Source organism: Cetorhinus maximus, chromosome 14 (genome assembly GCF_964194155.1).
Source record: "Cetorhinus maximus chromosome 14, sCetMax3.hap1.1, whole genome shotgun sequence".
NCBI lineage: Eukaryota > Metazoa > Chordata > Chondrichthyes > Lamniformes > Cetorhinidae > Cetorhinus > Cetorhinus maximus.
The window spans coordinates 77,818,317-77,839,309 of NC_135892.1; the positions used below are offsets into that span (position 1 = coordinate 77,818,317).

At 44.1% G+C, this 20,993-nt stretch overlaps 1 protein-coding gene across 3 annotated transcripts in view; it reads right to left on the bottom strand.

Annotated features, from left to right (window-relative positions):
• The window catches only part of hhat (hedgehog acyltransferase), a 346,318-nt gene that overhangs the window by 145,930 nt on the left and 179,395 nt on the right, over positions 1-20,993 (bottom strand). For 2 of the 3 annotated variants that reach the window (XM_078557118.1, XM_078557119.1), the window contains exon 10: positions 19,508-19,652. In XM_078557118.1, the coding sequence (XP_078413244.1) occupies positions 19,508-19,652 (145 nt within the window). Of the gene's footprint in view, positions 1-13,928; positions 14,026-19,507; positions 19,653-20,993 lie in introns of all 3 variants that reach the window. The other variant, XM_078557117.1, reaches the window with a different exon arrangement.

Here is a 20,993-nt window from a genome sequence, read left to right on the forward strand (position 1 = left end):
ATAGTTAAGAAAGTTCCAACAATAGTGATAAGACCACCAAAGTACTGCACTCATTTGATTTTAGAACATTTGACAAGGGTTTATTAGATTGTTTAACATGTCAAACTTGCAAATGGTATCAGGATTTTAAAATAAACAATTAAGAAGCTGACTGGGTGAGCAGAACATTTTGGAAGCATTTCATTGGCTGCTTGGTTTCTTCAACTTACGTAAGGTCCCCAAAATATAGTTTTGTACCAATTTTGAAACATGGTTAAGACCCTAAAACCCCAAAGAATTCAGATCAATTTCTCTATTGTGTCATAAGGTATTGAACCTCACTGAACTGGTTCTCTGCCCATATCAAACAGCAGGAAACAAACTCTGCTTTTCTAAAACAGACAGGTATCTTCCTTGAAAAATCCTGCACGAGCCAACTAATTAATCTCTCCCTGTACACTCAACATAGATTTGAACAAGGCCTAATAACTGGAGCTGTCTTTGATGATGTGTGAGGTCCCTGTAATACTTAATCACTGTATTATTGTGGAGAGGGTTTTTAGTATGATGAAGGATGCTCATCTTTCAGAGTTCAGATGAACTTTATTAGTGAATTGCTGTTTATTTGTGAAACTATGCCGTAAAAGACCAATGAAATGGGCAAGGTCATGTGCTAGCAACAATGCTATTCAATTGCCACCCCATCACAAAAGGTAGTAAAAGGAGAGGATTTCAACTACCCTAATATTAACTGGGATAAAATCAGAGAAAAAGGTATAGAGAGTGCAGAAATTTTAAAATGAATTCAGTAGAACTGTTTTAGCTAGTTATATAGCAAGCCCAACAAGCGATGGGACAGCTCAGGACTTAGGTTTAGGGAATGAAGCAGGGCAGTTGGAAAGAGTATCAGTGGGGGAGCATTTTAGTGGTGACCATATTTCAGTTAGATTTAGATCAGTTATGGAAAAGGATAAAGGTAGACTAACTGTAAAATTTTTAAATCGGGAAAAGGTCAATTTTACTAAGCTGAGAAGTGATTTGGCAAAAGTAGACCGGAAACAGTTACTTGAAGGTAAATCAATGTCAGAGCAGAGGGAAGCATTCAAGGAGGAGCTGAAGAGGTTTTAGAAAAAATACGTTCCCAGTTGTCATAGAGCACAGACAGTAGGATAATGCAAAACAGGAAGGCTTACGTTAGATGCCAAAAGCTCCATACTGCAGAAAGCCTTGAGGAATATATAAAAAATAAACATGGATGAAGTTATAAAGGAAATTAGGAAAGCAAAGAGACACATGGAAAAATATTGAGCAATCAAGGAAAACCCAAAAATATTTTATAAATATATGAAGAGCAAGAAGATAACTAAGGAAAGAATAGGGCCAATCAAAGGCAAAAAAGGTAACTTGTATGTGGAGGCAGAAGGAACGGGTATGGTTCTTAATGAATAATTTGCATCTGTTTTCACAAAGGAGAGAGCGAGACATTATAGTTAAGGAGAAGGAGGTGAAATACTACATGGGATAAACAAAGTGAGGGAGGAGAAACTAAAGTGTTTAGCATCCTTGAAATTGGATAATTCACCAGGCCTGAATGAAATGTATCCCAAACTGCTGAGGAAAGCAGGAGAGAAATAGCAGAAGCTCTGACCATCATTTTCCAACCTTCTGTAGTTACAGGCTTGGTGCCAGAGGACTGGATGACTGCAGATATTGTACTGTTGTTTATAAAGTGAGGAAAAGATAGCCTCAGTAATGAAGGCCAGTCTATATAATTTATATAGTAGGTGGATTATTTGAAAAAATTCTGAGATACATTATAATTTGTCATTTAGAGAGGCACAAATTAGTCAAGGATAGTTAGCATGGATTTGTTAAGGGAAGGTAATGCCTGAGTAACTTGAATTAATTTTTAGAGGAGGTAGCAAGGAGGGTTGATGAGGATAGTACCTTTGATGTCATTTACATGGATTCTAGCAAGGCTTTCGACTAGGTCCCACAGAGCAAATTGGTCAGAAAATTAAAAGCTCATGGGATGCAAGGGAAAGTGGCAAGTAGGATCCAAAAATGATTCCTTGGCAGGATGCAAAGGGTAGCTGTTCAATATCAGTGATTTAATACAAATGTAGGGGACATGACTAAAAGTATGCAGATGATACCAAAACTGGTTATATTATTGATTGTGAGGAAAAAAAAGCTGTGAACTGCAGAAAGTTATCTGGTCTGGTCAGGTGGTCAGAAGATTGGCAAATGGAATTCAATCTGGAGAAGTGTGAGGTATTTGTGGAGGACAAACAAGGGAAGGGAATACACAATAAATGGCAGGATTCTGAAAAGTGTAAAATAAACAGAGGGATCGTGGAGTATATGTCCACAGATCGCTGAAGGTAACAAAATGGATAGATAGGTTGGTCAAGAAATCTTAACAAGATACTTTCCTTCATTTTCTGTGCCCAGAGTATAAGAGCATGAAGGTAAAGCTAGAGCTGCAAAAAACGCTAGTTAGACCACAGCTAGAGTACTGTGTACAGTTCTGGTCACCGCATTCAGGAAGCGTATAGAGGAGATTTACAAGGATGTTGCCAGGAATTAAAAATTTTAGCTGAGGAAAGATTGGATAGGCTTTGGAACAGGTTGAGGGGAGATTTAATTGAGGTGTATAAAATTATGAGCACCTAGATAGAGTAGACAGGTAAGACCTACTTCCGTTAGCAGTGAGGTCATTAACCAGGAGCAAGGATTTAAAGCAATTGGTAGAAGGATTAGAGGGGAGATTAGGAGTGATTTTTTCACACAGAGCATGGTGGGGTCTGAAACTCACTGTCTGAAAGGATGGTAAAGGCAGAAACACTCACTGCATTTAAAATCACTTGGATATTCACTTGAGGTGCTGCAACCTACAGGCTAATGACCAAGAGCTGGAAGGTGGGTGTAGACTGCATAATCCATATTGAGCAATGCATTGACAGGATGGGCTGAATGGTCTCCTTCTTGTTACAAACTTTTCTATATTCCTATATTCTGTTTCCACAGATAGTACGTAGAGTTATAAGGGGCACATCAAGACCATAGCTAAAGTTAGAGCTGGGAATAATTACAAAATCTAGCTGACTCAAAGTGGTGCATTGATCTAAACACTAACAGGATTTTTTTTCAGCTGCTGAATAAGCTTGCTCAGTACAGACATGGTCTGCCTATTCCCATTGCATTACTGACTGCCTTAAGCCTACCAAGATCGACAATCTTTACCTACTGTCAGGTATTGCACCTCCAGACAAAGAGCAGCTGTAACTAGAGTTGGAAAAAGCCCATTCTAATGATCTTCATTCATTGTTCCAGTACTATCTTGCTCAGAGTAGACTGGAACAAAGATGCAGTTTCCTGCACTCTATTGACCCCCTTGACTCCAATGTGAAACATTGGATAAGTAACAACTGGAAGTAAGCACAAGGCACATCATCTGAATATCGAACCTGATGGAATCTCTCAGCTGGAATCCCTGGCAAAGATTACACATTGGTGCTGGTCGTTTGAAAGTAATGATGTGATAATGAGGTTAAAATGACATTACCACAGTCATGTGCAATTCTGGAGATCAGCGCAAAATATGGACCATCTGTTCCATTGCCAGCATTTGTCTGAGTTCTGTAATACTACTAATCTTGCCATATACAATGATAATTCCAATGCATGTGTAGCCTGTGTCAGGAAAGAGTGTGAAGATACAATATGATGGCCTTTGGAACCTGGATCTGAATCCAGATTAAATACTGAAATTCTCTTCTGTCAGTTCAATGAGAAATGAGCACTAAATTGGCAAAACTCATTTAAATTGTCAATAAGCATTTGTAATATAGGAAAAGAAAATTACACTGGTGCTCTTCTGAGGTTAGAGGTTAAGAAAAATTGTTGAATGACCTTTGAAGAAAGATGGTAGTCTCTCGTATCCTTGGGGTGACCCAAAATTTACTACAACTACAATGAAGTACTTTTTGATGTGTAGTTCATAGATTCATAGAATGATACAGCACAAAAGGAGGCCCTTCAGCCCATCCTGCCTACTAGCTCTTTAGTACAATTTTACAATTAATCCTACTTTTCTGGTCTTTCCACATAGCCCTGTATTTTTTTTTCTTTCAAACAGTATCCAATTCCCTTTTTAATGCTACTATTAAATCCGCTTTCAGCACTTTTCAGGCATTAAGTCAGAGTGATAGTACACGAACGCTTTCACAGGATTCCAGATTGTAGAATTTCAGGTACCTCCCTAAAGGGAACAATAGGATGTTTTAAAAGTCATTGGTGAAAGAGCGGCAACATACTCATATTCCAACATCCAATTCAATAGTAGTGTTGCACAGGGATGATTGCACAACCAATCCTGACCCTTAGTTCAGTGGATGGTGTATGCGGTATGAGACCTAAAGCAAGAAATAGAATAATATTGGAAAGGGGCATGTCAAGAGATTAAGGGCAGAATTTCTGATACCTGGAGTAGGCGGGAACGAAAGCAGGCCAGGGTGCAAAACCACATCCCAGAGTGGCATGCCAGCTCTCCTACATGGTCTTGCCTTCCAGTGATCTTTGAAGAGGAATTGGGGCCTGCATACAAGGGAGCTGCAAGAATGCGGCAGTTCGCAATTTAGCATGTAAATTATGTGTTTAACAGCCAGTTAGTTAAAGGAAGGAAAGCTATTTTTGATTGCAGGCATGGGGACCATGAAAGGTTGCAACCATGTCCTCGAGTAGGGGGAGGCATCACAGCAAGGAGCCGGTCAAACAGGCAGGTCCATTTAACTTCATTGCATTCAACGGAAATGGTTCATTAGAGCTGCACAGGCAGGGGCACACATGAGCCAGTGAATGTGCAATGGTGGCATAAAGGTGATTCTGTAAGCACTGCAGTACTTGTGGGAAATGACCCTACAGGGGCACAGCAGCTATGAAATAATTTCTAGAGACAAGGGAGGAGGAATGTGGAGATGGGGTTGAGCTACTGGGACTTGGGGATGAGCAGCTGCTCACACAGCAAGCACATGCAATTGCTCAAGACATGCAGAGTGTTGGACAAGGGGCAGAGAGGGAACGATGGTGATAGACTCCACATAGGGTATACCGAAAACAAATTAGCTTCCTGAATCAATCAGAGTAACAGCTTCATCAAATGATGTGCCTATCAAGGTAGATGGTATCAGAGTTGTGTGCGCTGGTGAAGGGCAACCTCCATATTCGATCGCATCGGCCCTGTCAGTAGCTGTCAAAGGGACTGTGGCGGTGTACTTTGCCTCTGGTTCCTCACAAAGGGCAGCAACTGACCTCTTGCAGCCAACTGTCCATCACAATATATAGAGTGCATCAGACTACATTGTGTTCACCATTGATGGAGCTAAACAGACACAGAGAGCAGTAGAATTTGCCTCCATCGCTAGACTCCCTCAGGTACAGTGGGTTGTTGACTGTGCCCATGTGGCCATAAATGTACCTACAGAGCAACCAGCAGCATTCATGAACAGGAAGGATTCCACTCTCTCAATGTTTAACTGGCATGCGGCCACATGCGCTTCCTGCAGATCTATGCAAGATATCCTGAAAGTTGCTATAACTCCTACATTCTTAGGCAATCATAGGTGTTGCAGCTGTTCATGCTACTGAAGAGACAACATGGGTGCCATCTAGGGGACAAGGGCAATCCACTGATGAGATGGCTGCTGACACCTATATGTAACCCTTCGATGGAGGCACAGAGGTGCTACAACCACTGCCATCTCATTCCAAAGGCTTTCATTTGAAGGTCATCGGACTGCTCAAGATGTAGTTCTGGTGCACTGACTGGTCAGGAGGCATCCTCCTGTATGCTCCTTCAGGGATGTCTCTGATTGTGGTGTTCTGCTGCATCCAGAGAAGTATGGATTTCAATGAAGGGGAAGCAGGGGAGTGACACACTTCTTCAGAGGGGGAAGAGGAAGGCATGGAACAGGCTGACAATTGGGGTCTCAAGACACCGAGCAGGATGGAAGGGATGTTCCGGCCATTCTGATTTAGGCACGTTTCTCCTGAGGGCCTCTCATTCTGGAAGACTCATGACCTCATCTTCGATGGGGGTGGGTGTGAATCCAACTTGCAAATAAATCAGAGGCTCCACCTGTCCCATTACTGCTTGGGAAACAAGTCCCTAACTGCCACACTATGTCAATTAAAACATTCATTTGTGTTTCACACCTTAACTCATAATTCATGTGCCTCTAAGCTGTCAATAATTTAAGATTACACAAGTCTGGGTGCAATCATTATCATATTCATCACATTACATTGATTCACTTTAACAAATCAAAAGCATAATAAAAGGTCAACCAAATGAACCAAAATGTGAGTAGCAGCATGGAGGCCTTTGATCATGGCCACTTTTATGGGGTGCTCCCCTGTGTGGTTGAGGGTGAGATAGGGCAGGCAGTTCACTTCCATGTGGTTGAAGCTGAGATGCCTGTGGCAGTTGTCCTTAATGCCCCAATGCCAGTGTAGCAATGATGCAGGGGCAACTGCTGCCACAGGGCCTTTCTGCATTGATGATGCCTCAATCACAGTGCCCAAGGGGGTGTCAGATGATGAAGGTGCCCCATGAGGGGTAGCTCCCTCACACTCAGTGCTAACTGACTCAGCCCTTTCATCGGCTGCTTGAATGTCAGGATGGGCAATTAGCTGGTGTGTACCTACCATCCACTCTATACAATACTACGCCATCAGTGCCACTAATAAGTCAATGCTACATCAAGTGGCATTCATTTTCTGGTGGTCAGTGCACTGCTCCCGCATCCACTCAGTGTGATGCAGTGTATGGCTCTCCAAGAAGTTGGGTATTCTCTCAGTGGATGAGCTCATGCGTTCATATGCCTGAGACAAGGTGGAGCCTAAGTCAAGAATGGACTCCTCCATTCTCTGCCCACGACTCCACACAGCATCAGGAAACTGATATTTGGCCGTCTCCCGCTGCTGCTCCAAAATGACCCACCTTGTGTGTGACACCCAATACTCAGCACCTCCAGTCCAGCTGAGAATGGCTGTGCCTGCCCTCCATCCTCTGAGGGGGACTGCCACAGCTGCCTCAGCATCCCTCACCTCCTCCATGATGCATTGCTAACCCTGGGCCACCTGTTCTACAATTGCCTGAGGGTCCACCGATGTGAATGTTTCTGCACTGGTGGCAGGTGTGCTTGACTGGCGTGATGGTGCAGGCTTGCAGACCATGCTGGCGGTGCATCTCTGGCCTCTTTTGCCTCCCCCTTCACATCAGGCCTTGTAGGGCACATAAGTGGTGGTGTTACAAAACCCAACCTTACCTTAATGTTGAGTGCGGATGTTGGGAACTCCAATTCCAGAAAACCTCACACGTCCCAAGCATGCGGGGATCGGAAACGGGCTGCACATGCACAATTCAGCAGATCTGCATCTTTAAATTCTTTGGACCCAGATCAGGCCCAACGTACCTGCGCTGGAAAATGGCGCCAAAACCCAGGTCATGTGCTCAGGCGTGGGGCACTTTTCCAGCTAGTGTCCCAGGCAGGGGAGAGGGAGAGAACCCAAAAAGGGGAGAGGGGGAAGAGAGAGGCCCCAAAAGGAAGTCCCTGGCAAGGTACAGAAACAGGGGACAGAAACAGATCCCCGGTTAAGTTAAGTAAAAGGAGAGGAGCAGAGAAAGAGGCTCCAATTACAGAAAGGGCTGCGGGTAGCAGACCTTAAGTGATGTGGGCTCAGGAGAAGCTCTGGTAATTGACGAGGGCTCAAAAGAAGCCGTGAATGCCTCTGTCAAATCTCCCCTCAACCTCCTTTGCTTCAAGGAGAACAACCCCACCTTCTCCAAACTAACCTTGTAGTTAAGATCCCTCATCCCTGGAACCATTCTGGTAAATCTCCTCTGCACCTTCTCAAGGGCCCTCACATTCTTCCTGAAGTGTGGTGATCAGAACTGGATACAATACTCTAATTATGGCCTAACCAGAGCATTAGAAATGTTCAGCATAAGCTCCCTGATTTTGTCCTCAATACCTCTATTTATGAAGCCCAAGATCCCATATGCTTTACTAATTACTCTCTCAACATGGCCTGCCACCTTCAAGGATCCTCGAACGTGACCCCCAGCCCCCCACCCCACCCCTGCATTCTCTTTATAACTGTGCCATTAAGTCTATATTGCCTCTCCTATTCCCTCTGTCAAAATGCATCATCTCACACTTCACTGTATATCTGCCACCTGACTGCCCATTCTGCTTGCTTAACTATCTCCTGTGCCAGTCGATTGGTATCATCCTATCAAAGATTGGGGAAAACAAATGTAGGTCCCTTACAGTCAGAAACAGGGGAATTTATAATGGGGAACAAAGAAATGCTGACCAACGAAATACATACTTTGGTTCTGTCTTCACAAAGGAGGACACTAATAACATACCAGAAATGTTGGAGAATACAGGGTTTAGTGAGAGGGAGGAACTGAACGAAATCAATATTAGTAGGAAAATGGTGTTGGGGAAATTGATGGGATTGAAGGCCGTTAAATCCCCGGGGCCTGATAATCTATATCCCAGAGTACTTAAGAAAGTGGCCATAGAAATAGTGGACGCATTGGTGGTCATCTTCCGAGATTCTATAGACTCTGGAACAGTTCCTATAGATTGGAGGGCAGCTAATGTAACCCCACTATTTAAAAAGGGAGGCAGAGAGAAAACAGGAAATTATAGACCAGTCAGCCTGACGTCAGTAGTGGGGAAAATTCTAGAATCCATTATAAAAGATTTAATAGCTGAGCATGTGGAAAACAGTGGCAGAATCGGACAGAGTCAGCATGGATTTATGAAAAGGAAATCATGCTTGACAAACCTACTGGAATTTTTCGAGGATGTAACGAGTAGAGTTACTGAGGGGGAGCCAGTGGATGTGGTTTATTTGGACTTTCAGAAGGCTTTCGACAAAGTCCCACATAAGAGATTGGCGTGTAAAATTAAAGCGCATGGAATTGGGGCTAGTGTATTGAGATGGATAGAAAACTGGTTGGCAGACAGGAAACAAAGACTAGGAATAAACGGGTCTTTTTCCGAATGGCAGGCAGTGACTAGTGGGGTACCGCAGGGATCGGTGCTGGGACCCCAGTTATTCACAATATATATTAATGATTTAGATGAGGGAATTAAATGTAATATCTAAAAATTTGCAGATGACACAAAGCTGGGTGGGAGGGTGAGCTGTGAGGAGGATGCAGAGATGCTTCAGTGTGATTTGGACGAGCTGAGTGAGTGGGCAAATGCATGGCAGATGCAGTATAATGTGGATAATTGTGAGGTTATCCATTTTGGTAGCAAAAACAGGAATGCAGATTATTATCTGAATGGCTATAAATTGAGAGAGGGGAATGTGCAACGAGACCTGGATGTCCTTGTACACCAGTTGAAGGTAAGCATGCAGGTGCAGCAGGCGGTCAAGAAGACAAATGGTATGTTGGCCTTCATAGCCAGAGGATTCGAATACAGGAACAGGGATGTCTTGCTGCAATTGTGCAGGGCCTTGGTGAGACCACACCTGGAATAGTGTGTGCAGTTTTCGTCTCCTTATCTGAGGAAGGATGTACTTGCTATAGACGGAGTGCAGCAAAGGTTTACCCGGCTGATTCCTGGGATGGTGGGACTGACATATGAGGAGAGATTGAGTCGATTAGGATTATATTCGCTGGAGTTCAGAAGAATGAGGGGGGAATCTCATAGAAACCTATAAAATTCTAACAGGACTAGACAGGGTAGATGCAGGAAGGACGTTTACGATGGTGAGGGAGTGCAGAACCAGGGGTCACAGTCTGAGGATATGGGGTAGACCATTTAGGACTGAGATGAGGAGAAATTTCTTCACCCAGAGAGTGGTGAGCCTGTGGAATTCGTTACCACAGAAAGCAGTTGAGACCAAAACATTGTATGCTTTCAAGAAGGAATTAGATATAGCTCTTGAGGCGAAAGGGTTCAAAGGGTATGGGGAGAAAGCGGAAGCAGGCTATTGAGTTGGATGATCAGCCATGATCATAATGAATGGCGGAGCACGCTCGAAGGGGTGAATGGCCTACTCCTGCTCCTAGTTTCCATGTTTCTATCCTCACTGTTTGCCATACTTCCAAGTTTGATGTCATCGGCAAATTTTGAAACTTTACTCTGAACTCCAATATCCAAGTCATTTATATCCATGTCAAAAAAAGCAGCGGTCTTAGCATTGACCCTTGGGAATACCACTGTCTACCATCCTCCATGGTAACAATCATTTACCACAAATTCACTGTTTTCTGTCCTTAGGGGTAGAAATCCATCTAAGTGAAGCAGTTTCTCCTCATTGAAGTCCTAAATGGCCAACCCTCTATCTTGACATTATGTCCCCTAGTTCTAGACTCTCCAGCAAAGGGAAATAGCCTCTCAGCATCTACTCTGTCAAGCCCTCTAAGGATTTTATTTGTTTCAATTATGTCACCTCTCATTCTTATAAACTCCAGAGATTATAGGCCCATTCTATTCAATTACTCCTCATTCCAGGATTCAAGCCTGTGTACCTTCCTGGCACCCCTCTAAAACAGATATATGCTTCCATAGACAAGAAGACCAAAATTGTACGCAGTAGTCCAGGTGTGGTCTCACCAAAGCCCTTCATAACTGCAGCAAGACTTTCTTACTCTTACACTCCAACCCCCTAAAATTGTATACAGTGCTCCAGGTGTGGTTTCACCAAAGCCCAATATAATTGCAGCAAGACATCCTTATTTTTATCGAGTAAGTCCTCACTATAAGTTGTGGTTGCGTTCCTGAAAATCACTACTTTAAGTGAATCAACTTTATGTGAATCATGGATTCCCTTAGGAATCAACGTTAAAGCTGGAGTTAGGTTCCATCAGACATTTCTTACCTGGATAAAAACAATGTACGTGTTGAAATACAGAACCATACGTGTGCAGCACCGTGCATACCTAGCTGAAATAACTTGCAAAATAAATAAATCACTAGGTATAAAATAAATCTTGTAAAAATTACCAGTCTCTCTTTCTTCTTAGGTAGTCCTTCGGGATCGGGGATGACTTGCTTCTACTTTGGCTCAGTGGGTTAAGGAAATATTTTACTTCTTTCAGGGATTCTTTGAGGACATCCCTAAAGGATTTCAGTGGAGGTGGCTTTGAGTGATTTACAGCCTTGATGCTGGACATATTGATTTGGAGGAAGATCTGGCTGTCGGACCCTGGGGAGTAGCCCAAGTACTCTAGCAATATCGACTGATCGTTCTCCAGCCCCTGAAAGTCTTAAAATGTCCAAATTTACTGCTAGGCTGGTGGCTTTTCTTGCTTTCTTAGCAGCAGCAGGAACGCTACCACCACTTACTGGGTGCTTCTCGCTCAAGTTTAAAAGTGATTTAGAAGTCTCACCCACAGTAAAATTCCAAAATGTAATAAACTCTGGCTTCGGATGTCTCTGTTTCTTTTTTGAAAAAAAAATCCATGTTGACTGGAATACCACACTAACAATGGTGCTGCCCCGATAGGACCTAATGTTGCATGAAGGGAGCTAACGTGCGCTGCGTGACAATGTGCAAAATGTGATTACACCACGGGCAGCGATGACATGCAAAAGGTGATGATACAAGGAATAACTTAATACTGGAAATCGGGATTTATAAAGGAGAAATAGGACCTAAAACAACACCACTTCAAAGCGAATCACCTTAAATCGAGGCAACTTAAAACAAGGACTTACTGTGTTCCAACCTCCCACCCCCTTGCAATAAAGGCTACCACTACATTTGCCTTCTTAACTGCTTGCTGCGACTGCAAGTTAACTTTTGCGTGGTTCACATATAAGGGCCCCCAAATCCCCCTGAATGCCAACATTTATTGATTTCTCATCTTTAAAAAATACATCTGCTTTTCCATTCTGCCTATTAAAATTGATAATTTCACATTTTGCCGCATTATACTCAATCTGCCATGCTCTTGCCCAACACTTAGCTGGTCTATATCCTTTTGCAAACTCTTTGTATCCTCCTCAAAGCTTATCTTCCCACCTAGCTTTGTAAAGTGTGATTATAAAAAACCCACAAAATTCCACAATAAGTTGCTTTTTACCAAAAAATCTGCTAATAATGTAAAGTTCATTGGGTCTATTGGTTACATATATTTTGTGCTGGGTAATAATTGAAAATTCAGCAAAACATAATGTCCCTAAACAAGCCAATGATTCAGAAAATACAATTATTAGCAGTAAATTATATTTCATTTCTCCTCAGCTGTAATCTTATATTGCTCATATTCTCTTAAGAGTATTTCAGTGAATTTTATATAGCTTCTGTGATTATCATATCTCCCTCATTTATGCTGCTCAATGACCAACGACTACTTTTAGCTTCTCTTCCCCACAAAAAGGTCAATTATAGTTGTCATGATTGAGATGGATAGATTTTTGTTAGGTGAGGGCATCAAGGAAAATTGAGCTAAGGCAGGTAAATGGAATTGTACAGGTCAGCAATTGAATGGTGAAGCAAGCTTGATGCACAGAGTGAACTACTCCTGTACTTAATAGTCCTACATTCCAAACACATCCTTCTTAGATCAGGACTTTTGCCACCCATTAAATGTACAAAATTTCGAAACAGGAGTAGTTGTCCAAAATACACCGAGTTCCAAAGCATCCGCCTCAATACAAAACACTTTAAGCTATCTTCCTTCGCACGAACAGTCCTACAAAAATGCAAGCTGCTGTATTACAGCAGTAAGCAAACCATCAAGTTCTGTAGAGTATTTGTACTTACTAGTTTTGTACTCAAGCGAGTGATGCATCCAAGGACTTGACTAATTATGTTATTATTAGGCAAAATGGAGGGGCAGGGGAAATTTACACAGGCAAGAAAGGCAAGCTTCAGTGTGTGGGGTGAGTTAAATCCGCTAAAAGTGACATCCGGTTCAGATCCTGACATTATCCCACCATCTTTCAGGTTTCACCACAGCAGGATTACTTCCGGGAAGTAATTAAAATATTCAAATAGCTCATAAGGAGCTGTTATAACACAGAATCTTGAATCTCCCAACCAGGGCACCTGTTTTCTTCACCAGGGTAATTGAGACAAGTACACAGTGGGGAGTGCTTCTTCAGTGAAACTGAAGAGCTCCAGCCATGACCAGGTGAGGGGCTGCTGTTCAAAGCACCTCTTCTCTTAAAGAAGGCTATCACTGCTTAACAGTTGATTGTCAACTTATTGACACCTGTCTTGCACTTCGCAAGCCTTCAGCTGCACTTCCCAACTGCCAGTCTTCATCACACAGACATTGGAGCAGCTCTGTTTGCAGCTCGACCTTGCAGCTTGAGGGACAAGAGGAGAAGCAACACCAGCAGCTGCAAGAGCAAGAGCAACACCTTCAACAGCAGCCACATGTCCCTCTACATGGCAGAGAAGATAGGCACTGAGATCCAGGTGGAAGGAGGCAAGACCCACACCACAGGGTCTACAGGCAGAGAAGCAGCTCTCTGAGCCTGTCAGGTCACTGTGAACATCTGCAGCCTCCTGGAACATTTCCAGTGGAGCAGGTGGGCATGCATTGCCAGTGACTGATAAAGTACCTGTCACTGGAGGGCCACCCCCAGGTGTTTGCCTCTTGCCTAGTTATGTGCTCTCTTCTCCTGCAAGAAGAGAAAACAGAGAGATGAATGTTTGTATTAGCTTGTGTGAAGAGAAAGAAATTAGAACAATTGTGAAAGGTGATTGTAAGACATAAATGTGAGAGGGCAATGGGCTCAGGGCGAGTGTGTGTTGACCATTCAGATGGGGATGTAAGATGCCTTTAGAGCGAGAGGAATGAGTACAGCTTCAAAGTGTGTTGTCTTGAGGAGACAGGAGTACAGGAAAATGCTGGGAAACTCAGAATATGGGACTTGGAACATGGAAGTGTCATTCACCTGTCATTAACCTCCTGTGATCCTAGATCCACTTGGTGCACTGTCTCTAGGTTGGAGGCACCATACATCTGCTGACTTCTGGCCACTCCAATCCTGCCTGCTTGGTTAGAGTTTCAATATGCATTGCCTCATATTAATTTATTTTAAAATTCACCAATCACGGCTTATCTTGCCAAACTAATTTATCCAAATATCTGCAAAGTCTATCAATGTTGACTGCATTAGTTAAATAGCTTAGTGCCATCAATAAGTTTATATTTCTACAACTTCTTCTAACTCCATAATGTTTATAGCTGTTTTTCCACAATATCAATGCTCGTATCACTCAAAAGTGCATCACCGTATTCAACTGGAAATCACACCAAGTGCAGTGTTTTTTGACTGACACAATGTATTTAAGAGAAACAAAGCATCTTAGCAAATATTGATCCGTCGTGACCAGACCTGCTCTGTACCCAGCAGGAAGAACTCGGATAGCCTCGCGCTATTCAGGAATACGACAGCCTACATGCAGAGCAGTGGGGTGGACACCTGCCTCATCAACCTGGAGCAGGAGAAGGCTTTTACAGAGTACCACACACCTACATGATGGATGTGCTCTCCAAAATGGGGTTTGGGGAGGGGGTCCACAACTGAATCCAACTGCTCTACACAAACATCAGTAGCGCAGTTTCAATCAATGGGTGGGAATCGGAAAGCTTTCTGATCAAATCTGGAGTCAGATAGGGCTGCCCTCTCTCCTTGTCCTGTTCGTGTGTTGCATAGAACCTTTTCCTGAGTCCATCAAGAGGATTCAGGCATAAGAGGGGTGACGATCCCTGGCAGTGGAGGTGTGCAGGTCAAAGCCTCCCTGTGCACAGATGACGTTGCCGTCTTCTCCCTGGATCTGCTATTGGTGCACAGACTGATGAGCATCTGCGACCAGTTCAAACTGGCCACCAGAGCCAAGGCAAATCATGGCAAGAGCGATGCCACATTCTTTGGGAACTGGACTGACCAACCCTTTGAGCCCTTCACTGCCAGACCAGATGACTTGAAGGTTCTGGGGATATGGTTCAGAGAGGCCGGGGCATGCACCAAAAACTGGAAGGAGCATATAGTCAAGGTGAGGCAGAAACTGGACATGTGGGAGCGATGGTCCCTCTCCATTGCAGGTAAGAAACTGGTCATCAGGTGTGAGATGCTCTGTGTTGTTGCACATGGAGCAGGTGTAGCCCGTAACCCAATCCTGTGCCACAGCAGACACCCAAGCCATCTTCTACTTTGTCTGGAGGTCAAAGATGTCTGCAAGGACACCATGTACAAAGCACTGGATAGAGGGGGGAAAATGCACCCAATGATGTCATCAACCTGATGGCCACCTTTGTGTGCAGCTGCATCAAGCTGTGCATGGACTCTCAGTACGCAAACACCAAATGTCACTACTTGCTGAGGTTCTACCTGTCTCTGGTGTTGCGAAGAATGGATCTGGTCACATTGCCGCAGGAAGCTCCAAGTAGGTGGATGGTGCCATATCACCTGTCCCCTCATGGAAAAATTTGTGCAGAAAAACATCTTTGACTAAAAGTCCATCAAGCAACAATCTGCACATCCTTGAGGCCGTGTGGGGAAAGATGGTGGATCCTATCCAATGGTTCCTTCAGCAGACTGTCAAAGTCATTTGGCAGAATGCCTCATCATCAGAACTTCCAAACAAGCACCAAGACGTAGCTTGGACCCCATGAAGTCTCATAGCATCAGGTCAAACATGGGCAAAGAAACCTTCTGCTGATTACCACCTACCGCCCCCACCCCCTCAGCTGATGAATCAGTACACCTCCATGTTGAACACCACTTGGAGGAAGCAATGAGGATGGCAAGGCACAGAATCTACTCTGGTTGGGGGATTTCAATGTCCATCATCAATTGTGGCTCAGTAGCACCACTACTGACCGAGCTGGCCAAGTCCTAAAGGACATAGCTGCGAGACTGGGTCTACAGCTGGTGGTGAGGGAGCCAACAAGAGGGAAAAATCTACTTTGCCTCGTCCTCACCCGTCTACCTGTTGTAGATGCATCTGTCCATGATAGTATTGGTAGTGGTGACCACCGCACAGTCCTTGTGGAGATGAAGTCCCATCTTTACATTGAAGTTACCTTCTAACGTGTTGTGTAGCACTACCACCGTGATAAATTGGGATAGATTTCAAACAGATCCAGCAACTCAAAACTGGGCATCCATGAGGCACTGTGTGCCATCAGCAGCAGCAGAACTGTACACATCCACAATATGAATCCACATGGCCTGGCATAACCCCCACTCTATCTTTACCATCAAGCTGGGGGATGAAACCTGGTTCAATGAAGAGTGCAGGGGGGTATGCCAGGAGCAGCAGCACGCATGCCAAAAAAATTAGGTGTTTTTTAAAATTAATTCATGGGATGTGGGCGTTGCTGGCTATGCCAGCATTTATTGCCCATCCCTAATTGCGCCTAAGAAGGTGGTAGTGAGCTGCCTTCTTGAACTGCTGCAGTCCATGTGGTGTAGGTACACCCACAGTGCTGTTAGGGAGGGAGTTCCAGGATTTTGACCCAGCAACAGTGAAGGAATGGCAATATATTTCCAAGTCAGGATGCAGAGTGTCTTGGAGGGGAATTTCCAGGTGGTGATGTTCCCATGCATCGGCTGCCCTTGTCCTTCTAGCGGTTGTGGGCTTGGAAGGTGCTATATAAGGATTTCCTGCAGTGCATCTTGTGGATGGTAGACACTGCTGCCACTCTGCTTCGGTGGTGGAGGGAGTAAATGTTTGTGGATAGAGTGCCAATCAAGCAGGCTGCTTTGTCCTGGATGGTGTCAAGCTTCTTGAGTGTTGTTGAAGCTGCACTCATCCAGGCAAGTGGGGAGTATTCCATCACACTCCTGACTTATGCTTTGTAGATAGTGGACAGGCTTTGGGGAGTCAGGGAATGAGTTACTTACCACAGGATTCCTAATCTCTGACCTGCTCTTGTAGCCACAGTATTTATATGGTTAGTCCAGTTCAGTTTCTCGTCAATGGTAACCCCAAGGATGTTGATAGTGAGGGATTCAGCGATGGTAATGCCATTGAATGTCAAGGAGCGTTAGTTAGATTCTCTCTTGTTGGAGATGGTCATTGCCTGGCACTTGAGTGGAGCAAATGTAACTTGCCACTTTTCAGCCCAAGCTTAGACATTGTCCAGGTCTTGCTGCATTTTGACATGGACTGCTTCAGTATCTGAGGAGTTGCGAATGTTGCTGAACATTGTGCAATCATCAGCAACTTTCCCGCTTCTGACCTTATGGTGGAGGGAAGGTCATTGATGAAGCAGCTGAAGAGGGGTTGAGGACAAGTTGTTATGCTGGTGAAGCCACAACACTGTATGCTAAACAGCAAAAGCAGCATGGGATAGACAGGGCTAAGCAATCCCACAACCAACGGATCAGATCTAAGTTCTGCAGTCCTGCCACATCCAGTCGTGAATGGGGGTGGACGGATGAACAATTAACTTGAGGAGGAGGCTCCACAAATATCCCCATCCTCAATGATGGGAGAGCCCAGCACATCAGTGCAAAAGACAAGGCTGATGCATTTGCTAGTCTTCAGTCAGAAGTACTGAGTGGATGATCCATCTCAGCCTACCCCTAAGGTCCCCAGCATCACAAATGCCAGTCTTCAGCCAATTCGATTCATTCCGTGTGATATCAAGAAATGGCTAAATGCACTGGATACTGCAAAGGCTATGGGCCCTAACAACATTCCAGCAATAGTACTAAAGACTTGTGATCCAGAACTAGCCATGTCCCTAGCCAAGCTACTTCAGTACAGCTACAACACTGGCATCTACTCGGCAAAGGTGGAAAACCGCCCAGGTATGTACTGTACACAAAAAGCATGACAATTCCAACCCACCCAATTACTGCCCCATCAGTCCATTCTTGATCATCAGCAAAGTGATGGAGAGTGTCATCACAGTGCTATCAAGCGGCACTTACTCAGCAATATTTCACTGATACTCAGTTTGGATTCAGTCAGGGCCATTTAGCACCTGACCTCATTGCAGCCTTAAACATGGACAAAAGAGCTGAACTCAAGAGGTGAAGTAAGAGTGACTGCTCTTGACATCAAGGCAGCATTTGACCGAGTGTGGCATCAAGGAGCCCTAGCAAAACTGGAGTCAATGCGAATCAGGGGGAAAACTCTCCGCTGGTTAGAGTCATATCTAGACAAAGGAAGATGGTTGTAGTTGTTGGAGGTCAATCATCTTAGTTCCACGACATCACTGCAGGAGTTCCTCAGGGTAGTGTCCTAGACCCAACCATCTTCAGCTGCTTCATCAATGACCTTCCCCCAAACATAAGGTCAGAAGTGGGGATGTTTGCTGATGATTGCACAACGTTCAGCACCATTCATGACTTCTCAGGCACTGGAGTAGTCCATGTCCAAATGCAGCAACTCATGAACAATATCCAGGCTTGGGCTGGCGGGTGACAAGTAACATTCGCGCCACACAAGTGCCAGGCAATGACCATTTCCAACAAGAGAGAACCTAACCATCGCCCCTTGACATTCAATAGCATTACCAATGACCAGAAATTGAACTGGACTAGCCATATAAACACTGTGGCTACAAGAGCAGATCAGAGGCTAGGAATCCTGTGGGGAGCAACTCACCTCCTGACTCCCCAAAGCCTGTCCACCATCTACAAGACACAAGTCAGGAGTGTGATGGAATACTCCCCACTTGCCTGGATGAATGCAGCTCCAACAACACTCAAGAACCTTGACACCATCCAGGGCAAAGCAGCCGCTTGATTGGCACCCCATCCACAAACATTCACTCCCTCCATCACCGGCACACAGTGGCAGCAGTGTGTATCATTTACATGACGTACCGCAGGAATTCGCCAAGGCTCCTTAGACACCACCTTCCAAACCCACGACCACTACCACCTAGAAGGACAAGGGCCACAGACACATGGGAACACGACCACCTGAAAGTTCTCCTCCAAGCCACTCACCATCCTGACTTGGAAATATATTGCTGTTCCTTCACTGTCACTTGGTCAAAATCGTTGAACTCTCTCCCAAACAGCACTGTGGATATACCAACACCACATGGACTGCAGCGGTTTAAGGAGGCAGCTCACCACCACCATCTCAAGGGCAATTAGAGATGGGCAACAAGTACTGGCCTAGCCAGTGACACCCACATTCGATGAACGGATTAAAAAAAACTAAAGCTTGGGGCAGCCGCCACAAAGATGCAATGGGGAAAGGCCGCTGTCTAATGCTGTTCAGCCATTGTGCACCGACGGGCTGGAAACTATAAAACCCCTTGGGCTGTATGCCGGATATTGAATGTATATATTAAGTATCACATGTATCGCAATCGTATTGAGGCACCTCAGAATGCAACATGCTCTATGGAGAAAAGTTGAATGCCATTGCAGTTTCCATAATTACAATTTTGAAATGTTTTGGAAAGTTCCTTTGGCTATTTAATGAATAAAGTATATTTTTTGAAAAAAAAACTTAGCAAATATTCTGCAACTTCATGGATTTAACCGTACTTAATTACCTTGCACAAATGTTCTGTTCCAGTAGATCTTTCCTACTTGATCCCCACAGAGAAACACCAAGTTGGATAAAATGAGCAGAGTTGTGGCAACACTCGCTAAGGCAGCATGAGCCCGACGCTGCATCTTGGCTGACAAGCATCTTTCCTTGAAAAGAACAAATGTAGACATTATTTATTTGGTAAAAAGCAGGGCTTTTAAAAAAAAAAAATCCATTTATTCCTTATGTTACCCCTTCATTTCCCCTAAGCCACCTACCATCAACTTGGGTTATCACTTAACTGCACACTTTACTAGTATCTTGGCTAACACTGTATCATAACCAACTTCTAAGAAATGTAGTATTTATGATGGATCCCCTAAAACTTTCCCTTCTTGCTGTCAGCTAAGACAGCTTTGCCTTGTAACCAAAGGCCTATTAGATCAAGGACAACAATTTACCATGAAGATGCTGAGATACAAAGCTAGCTATTCCAGCATTGCTCTAACACACTACATCATCAGTAATATATTCATGTTCAACTAAAATTCTATAGGAATTACTTTTTTATTTGGTCAGAAACAAAATGAATACTTAAGATATCTGAAGGATTTAATTATAATAATCAATTAAAACAAAGGAATGTTTCAATGTTATTCAAATCTAAATTTCCAACCATCGTTTGCAATATATAATATAATTGTTTACTTTGCATATATCTATATATGACATATTGTGCTTGGAAGTGTCAAGAAGGCAATATGCCTGTACCTGGTGGGAGCCGCACTTTGTAGCCACACTCCAAGTCAGCACAGTGCCTGTGCTTGCTGGAACACCACTCACAGTTTTATTCTTTTTAAACTTATTCTTTCAGGGGATATAAGCTTCGCTGGCAGACCAGCATTTGTTGCCCATCCCTAATTTCCCTTGAGAAGGTGGTAGTAAGCCGTCTTCCTGAACCACTGCAGTCCATCTGATGCAGGTACACCCACGGTGCTGTTGGACAAGGAGATCCAGGAATTTGATCCGGCGATTTTGAAGGAACAGTGATCTCGTTCCAAGTCAGGATGGTGTATGGCTTGGAGGGGAATTTGCAGGTGGTGGTGTTCCCATGCTACTGCTTCCCTTGTCCTTCTAGGTGGTAGGCATCGCAGGCTGGGAAGGTGCTGTCTAAGGATCCTCGGTGAGCTGCTACAGCACATCTTATTAATAATGTGTACTGCTGCCACTGTACGCCAGTTGTGGAGGGAGTAAATGTTTAATTTGGTGGATGGGGTGCCAATCAAGTGAGCTACTTTGTCCTGAATGTTGAGCTTCTTCAGTGTTGTTGGAGCCGCATTCATCCCATCACACTCCTGACTTATGCCTTGTAGATGATAGACAAGTTTTGAACAGTCAGGAGCTGTGTTACTTGCTGCAGGGTTCCCAGCCTCTCACCTGCTCTTGCACCTACAGTATTTATATGGCTGGTCCAGTTCGGTTTCTGGTCAATGGATAACCCCCAGGAT